We start from the raw sequence: 7171 nt of genomic DNA on the forward strand, positions 1-7171 counted from the left end.
TCAGGATTCTTGGTACATAAAGTTAGGACTAATATAGAAAACATGCCCTACTTCTCTCCTCTCTGGTGCAATTTTCTAAGTTACAAGACAAGCACTACCAACATGGTTCCATTAATGACCGTAAAGCTATCCTCACTGCTAGCCTGTTTCTAAATTTTACCAAAAATTTTTGTTAATGTCCCCAAAAGATCTTTAATGAAGTAAAGTCAGAGTAAAAACCACATTAACAAATTGTTAAATAAAAGTTATTTCAGTATTTAAAAGAACTATGTGACAACTCGAGTGTTTAGTATTTTCAGTAAGTATTTCAAAAGGTTGCCAAACATGTTCAACACAATATGGCTACGGCAAAGATTAGCAAATCCGAACCCAGTGCAGAAACTAAACCACAAGCTCAGGATTTAAAAGCTGTCTGCTCCACTTGAGGCGGTCAGACATACCGAGACAGAGGTCAGTATCTTAGCAGCAAGTTAGGCCTCCTCCTCTGGGAAGCGCATAACAACAGGGCATCACGCAAGTCAAGTCACCCGGTCACTTAGGAAAAATTATATCTAACTTCTATACTTGGAACCAGATGGCCTTCTATTCGCAAAAAATATGTAGAGAGCAGTGAAGTACTGGGGGAGAGGAAGAGGTAAAATGCTCCACTTTCTGATCCTGGAAACATTTAGTCCATCATTAGATCTGAGTCTTAGATTCTAAGACACGCTTTAATGAAGGCCTCCCTCAACCTCCTGAGTCTGTTTTGCAACAGTGAAGGAACTTTTCCTGCTTTATCTCAGTTCCCTGAGAGCATGCGGCACTGCAATTCAATATCCTAAACTGGCAAGGAATCGTGGAGGAAGAAAGGGAGAAATCCAAACCAAAACAGCCTTCTTATAAAAGACAAAAAAATAAAATAAAATCAAAATTCATCCTCTGCCCATAGCAAGCCCAACCCAGAAATTTACAGCGTGTTAAGAAAAGCAGCATTGCGAACTGCAAACGTAAGAGTTTTCCTTTGACACTCTACGCTCGGTTTTCAGCTGTCAAATTACAACTCAGGAAAACACTATCATTAGAATAGAAAAGGAAACAAAAAAGCTCGCACCACAGGGGCTGGTAGCAGGAGCTGCCAGCACCATTTCAGGAGGAGAGCAAAGGGAATCCAATCCAGTTCCCCACCCCCGCTAGAATCCATTCCCTCCCGGGGCAGGCAAACCTCACTGCAGGGGCTCAAATTTAATAATAATAACAATAATCATGGCGCTTCCTCCCTCACTCCCTCCCCCCAACCATCACCTCCCGCCCGCCCCCAGCTATCTGCCGGGAATAGGCTTCTCCCCACCGCCCCACCCCGGGATCCCCAGGTCCAGACCACCCCACCGGACACAGCTGCCGGCAGCCCGGACCAGCCCAGCCCAGCCCAGCCTACCCCGGGGCCCTTTGCCCCACTTCCCCTCTTCCCTCTCTTTTTACCTCCACCATCCCCCATCCGCATTGTCTGTCTCAATTCAACTTTGACTAATATGGATTCCTCGAGCCTGGGCCGGGCAGTAATTACAGCCTGCCCCCCGGGAGCCAGAAACCGCCCCCCCATCTCCGCCGAGTTCAACGCTGCTCCTCGCGGGAGGGGGGAGGGGGTTTACAGCGCGCTCTCCGGTCTACAACGAGGGTCCGGTCTACACCGCGCTCCCCCCGCGACCCCTTGTCCCTGGGACCAGAAGTTTGCCCCGGAAGGAGCCTAGCAGGAGGCAGTAAGGACCCCCGCACCCCACCCTAGCTGGCCGGCCGGCGCGTAAACACCCGCACCCGCCCGACGCGGCCCGTGGGGGAGGGGAGGGAAGGAAGGGCGCCCCTCCCCCGCGCCCGCCGACCCGCCAGCCCTATTACCTGTCATTGAGCTGGTCCTCGGTGCCCGGCAGCGGGTGAACCACGAAATGGATGGACGTCATGGTGCTTTCCTTCTCGTCCTCCTCCCGAGGGCGGCCCCCTCCCGCTCTCGCCCGCCCCCCAGCCCCCAACCCCTCCCCAAAACCCACAGCCGCCGCCGCCTCCCAGTCCTCAAATGGAGGGAAGCAAATACGCAGGGGCCGCAGCCGCCTCCCTGCTGGGCGTGTGTCCGCGGCCCGGAGGGGCGGGCAGGAGGGCAAATCCACACGCCACCCGCTCCCCCGACAACTGCGCGGAGTGCGAGGCTGGCGGCCGGGACCTGGGGCGCGCCGCCGGCCAGCGGCAGCCGGGCGTCGGGAGAGGGACGCCCGGTCGAGAAGGAGACTGGCGGCTGCCGGCTGCGGGCTAAGGGGACAGTCTGGTCCCGGCGGCGGACGGGGTCCGGACTAGGGGACGTGGGGAAGGAGACGAGCCCGCACCGCGCGTCACTAGCGAGAAGCCGCCGCCGCCGCCGCCACCAACACCGCCGCCGCCATCTTCACTTCTGCCCCAGTTTCTCCGTCTGGCAGGCTCCGCTCCGGAGCGGCGGGGGAGGGGCGAACGGGAGGAGGAGGAGGGAGGAGGAGGAGACCGGCGGGCGGGGGCGCGGCGGCGAGAGGCGGGGCTCCGGGAAACGGGCGGTAAGGCCCCCTGGATTGGGCGGCTCAACGTCGTCGGGCCACGACGCTGTAAAGCGCGTGCCGATTGGTCCGTTCGGCTCCCGAGCCCAGCCCCGCCGGGGGTGGGATGGCTCCAGAGTGTTCCGGAGAGCACGTGTTAGGGAAGGAGGAGGCGGCGGGCGAGCCCGCCGGGAGGGCGAGTAAGCGTGTGTCCCGGAGGAGGTGGGAGGGAAGAGGCGCTCTCGCGTGCTCTCGCCCGGATTCCCTGGGGCAGCCCTAATTATTTGGCGGACCTTTAGGTGTTTCTTGTTGCTTCTCATCCTTCATCCGCAGTTGTATTTGAAGTGGAAAGGTAAAATCAGTTAAGGGGCAAGCATATATATTAGCCTTTTATTGGAAAAGTAAGGTAGTTATGTAAGGGCCTTTCCAGAGATAGTAGGATCATGGAGTTGACTTTGTGGCAACTTCTATTATCACTCCGGCCTCCCCAGTTTCCTCACCACCACCACCATCAGATTTTCACAGGAAATGTGGAAATTTCCACTAATTTCCTGATACAAATGATTCGTGGTTTTTTATTACTTTTAAATGAAAGATGATACACCTGTTCCATAAAGGAGTCAATTTATGATCAGTGGGATCAGAACGGAAAATTCTTTTTCTTTTTTTTCTTTTTTTTTTTGAGACGGAGTTTTTCTCTTGTTGCCCAGGCTGGAGTACAGTGGCGCAATCTCGGCTCATTGCAACCTCCAGCTCCCGGGTTCAAGCGATTCTCCTGCCTCAGCCTCCCCAGTAGCTGGGATTACAGGCATGCGCCACCACTCCCGGCTGTGTTTTGTTATTGTTGTTGTTTAGTAGAGATGGGTTTCTCCATATTGGTCAGGCTGGTCTCGAACTCCCGACCTCAGGTGATCCGCCCGCCTCAGCCTCCCAAAGTGCTGGGATTACAGGCATGAGCCACGGCACCCGGCCCACAACGTAAAATTCTTGAACAGGCCTGAGGTCGGGAGTACGAGACCAGCCTGGCCAACATAATGAATCCCATCTCTACTAAAAGTACAAAAATTAGCCAGGCGTGGTGTTGCACACCTGTAATCCCGGCTACTTAGGGGGCTGAGGCAGGAGAATCGCTTGAACCTGGGAGGTTGCGGTGAGCTGAAATTGAACAGCTGCACTCCAGCCTGGGCAACTGATGGAGATTCCATCTCAAAAAAAAAAGAATTATCGAATAAATGTGTTTGGTTTTTTTCCTAAGGAACCAAATCATGGCTTTCTTTTTAAAGGTTTCTATGACCTCCTTTAAAAAACTGAGTACCTCTTTGAAACCAAAAACTGAGAACATGAAGTTCCTTCTACAGAGGTAGTATGTTAATGAATTACACACACACAGTTTTGCTTAGGAAGTTCTTTTGAGCAACATATTTGAAAAATTACTTATAAATCAGGATAGACCAGGTAATCCTTGAGGCAGATAATGGAACACTTTTGTAGGTCACCAGTTCCACCACTGGCCCAGATTAGTTTAGACTAAAAAGTCATTTCAAAGGCCGGGCGCGGTGGCTCAAGCCTGTAATCCCAGCACTTTGGGAGGCCGAGGCGGGTGGATCACGAGGTCAAGAGATCGAGACCATCCTGGTCAACATGGTGAAACCCCGTCTCTACTAAAAATACAAAAAATTAGCTGGGCATGGTGACGCATGCCTGTAGTCCCAGCTACTCAGGAAGCTGAGGCAGGAGAATTGCCTGAACCCAGGAGGCGGAGGTTGCGGTGAGCCGAGATCGCGCCATTGCACTCCAGCCTGGGTAACAAGAGTGAAAATCCGTCTCCCAAAAAAAAAAAAAAAAAAAAAAAAAAAGTCATTTCAAGGTCACTATTAGAAGTCCCTGTGAGCCCTGGGGAAGGAGGGGAAAACAGTAGACACAGCTAGATTTCAAGCCAAACAGATCTAAAAAAAAATTTTTTTTTTTTGGTGATGGAGTCTTGCTCTGTCGCCCAGGCTGGAGTGCAGTGCCGAGATCTCAGCTCACTGCAACCTCCACCTCCTGGGTTCAAGCGATTCTCCTGCCTCAGCCTCCCAGGTAGCTGGGATTACAGGTACCACCACCATCCCTGGCTAATTTTTGTATTTTTAGTAGAGACAGGGTTTCACCATGTTGTCCAGGCTGGTCTGGAACACCTGACCTCAGGTGATCAGCCCGCCTTGGCCTCCCAAAGTATTAGCATTACAGGCATGAGTCACTGTGCCAGGCCCAGATCTAAATTTGAATTCTTTTTCTGCTACTTAACTATGTGGCCTTACTTAGATTTACACTAGTTAGATTTGGCCGGGTGCAGTGGTTCACGCCTGTAATCCCAGCACTTTGGGAAGCTGAGGCAGGTGGATCACCTGAGGTCAGGAGTTTGAGAGCAGCCTGTGCAACATGATAAAACCCCGTGTCTATTAAGAATACAAAAATTAGCTGGGGGTGGTGGTGCGACCTGTAGTCCCAGCTACTCTGGTGGCTGAGGCAGGAGAATTGCTTGCTTGAACCCGGGAGGCAGAGGTTGCAGTCAGCTGAGATCTCACCACTGCACTCCATCCTGGGAGACAGAGTGAGAATCCATCTCAAAAAAAAAAATTAGTTAGATTTAACCTATCATTGCATCTTTTTTCTCATTTGTTAAATATTCCATAGTAATAGATCTGTCTACACAGTGAGGTCTAAATAAGATAATGTATGTTGGACATCTAGGGCAGTTTATATACATAGTAGGCTCAGCAAATGGAAACATTTATTTGTCTGGTGTTCCACTTGTTTCTTTTTTCTTTTTCATTGTTTTGTTTTCTTTGTTTGTTGGTTTTTTTGAGGCAGGGTTTCACTCCCATCACCCAGGCTGTGGTGCAATGGCATGATCTGGCTCACTGCAGCCTCCTCCCGGCAGGCTCAAGCAATTCTTCTGCCTCAGCCTCCCAAGTAGCTGTGACTACAGGCACTGGCTACCATGCCTGGCTAATTTTTGGCGTTTATTCTTTTGTTTTTATTTTTGTTTTTTGAGATGGAGTCTCGCTCTGCTGCCCAGCCTGGAGTGCAGTAGCGTGATCTCAGCTCACTCCAACCTCTGCCTTGCGGGTTCAAGTGATTCTCCTGCCTCAGCCTCCCCAATAGCTGGGACTACAGGCGCATGCCACCAAGCCCAGTTAATTTTTGTATTTTTAGCAGAGATGGGGTTTCACAATGTTGGCCAGATGGTCTTGATCTCTTGACCTCATGATCTGCCTGCTGTGGCCTCCCAAAGTGCTGGGATTACAGGCATGAGGCACAGCGCCCGGCCTAATTATTGTATTTTTCGTAGAGGCAGGGTTTTGCCGTGTTGCTCAGGCTGGTCTCAATCTCCTGGGCTCAAGCAGTTAGCCCACCTCGGCCTCCCGTCTATGTTCAACTTTTACACCTTATACCTCTTAATACTTGAATCACACTATAGGGTAAATTATATTATCCTTGTTATACAGATGAGGACACTGGGGCTCAAACACCTGAGGTAAGTGCTGAAGCTGAGACTGAAATCCCAGTCTTCTGACGTGGATTCCATTGTTCTTTCCACTATACCACAGCTGCCATCCAGAAGTTAATAATTTAGAAGGAACAGTGTATTCAAAGCCAATAGGGAAAAAAAATGATATGATAAATGGAAGAAGAGTACTGTGGAGGTTAAAGGAGGAAGTGATTCCAGCCAAGAGAATTAAGAAAAGCACTTAAGCTGAGCTTTTTTTTTTTTTTTAGATAGTTTCACTCTTGTTGCCCAGGCTAGAGTACAGTGGCATGATCTCAGCTCACTGCAGCCTCCACCACCTAGGTTCAAGTGATTCTCCTGCCTCAGCCTCCTGAATGGCTGGAATTACAGGTACCACAACTCCTGGCTAATTTTTTGTATTTTTAGTAGAGACAGAGTTTCACCATGTTGGCCAGGCTGGTCTCAAACTCCTGACCTCAGGTGATTCACCAACCTCGACCTCCCAAAGTGCTGGGATGACAGGTGTGTGCCACCACGCCCGGCCAAGCTGAGCGTTCAAGAATGTTCTGAACAAATAGTCTTTTTAATCTAGTTTTAAATCTAGTCTTTTTAGAATTGGCCCAAACAGACCACACCATGCCCATACTTTGCGTCTTTTCTCTTTCTTCCAAATCTCTAGTGGTCTTTTCATTATGCTTTTATCCTGCTTTCAACTTGATTTACCCACTCCTAGTTTCCTAGAACTGAGACTTTCTCTCCTGGTTGAAAGTTGGTCAGCTCCCTCTAGACAGCCTCTTGGCAAACTGCCTATCTGGTCTTTGATAACCATCTTGGCATTGCTACCTTTTTGTTGTCCCAGATGACATATTAGGAAGAATTTCCCTCTCCCAGGGCTCTAACATCTTGGTGGGTCACACTTTGAACAGAGAAAAACAAGTAAAGGTGTGGAGTTGTGAAAGACCATCATGTGTGGGCGTGAGGAAATACAATAAGAGAATGGAGATAAGCAGGGGTCAGCAGAAGCTCTTTGAAGAGTCAGAGTGCAATACAACTACAACCTTAGAAAATAGACTCGGAGGCCCGGGCGCGGTGGCTCAAGCCTGTAATCCCAGCACTTTGGGAGGCCGAGGCAGGTGGATCACAAGGT

At 50.3% G+C, this 7171-nt stretch overlaps 1 protein-coding gene across 7 annotated transcripts in view; it reads right to left on the minus strand.

The window, feature by feature from the left end:
* The window catches only part of UBR5 (ubiquitin protein ligase E3 component n-recognin 5), a 151369-nt gene extending 148984 nt beyond the window's left edge, over nt 1–2385 (minus strand). For 4 of the 7 annotated variants that reach the window (XR_004260795.1, XM_032251305.1, XM_032251299.1 and 1 more), the window contains exon 1: nt 1873–1993. Coding sequence is in view for 6 of the 7 variants with exons in the window: in XM_032251305.1 (XP_032107196.1) it covers nt 1873–1934 (62 nt within the window). In the remaining variant the exon portion in view is untranslated. Of the gene's footprint in view, nt 1–1872 lie in introns of all 7 variants that reach the window. The other 3 variants (XM_032251304.1, XM_032251303.1, XM_032251307.1) reach the window with 3 other exon arrangements.
* Nucleotides 2386–7171: the final 4786 nt, after the last annotated feature.

This window comes from Sapajus apella, unplaced genomic scaffold, assembly GCF_009761245.1.
Source record: "Sapajus apella isolate SASKATOON/1434 unplaced genomic scaffold, GSC_monkey_1.0 scaffold3, whole genome shotgun sequence".
NCBI classification, from domain to species: Eukaryota; Metazoa; Chordata; class Mammalia; order Primates; family Cebidae; genus Sapajus; species Sapajus apella.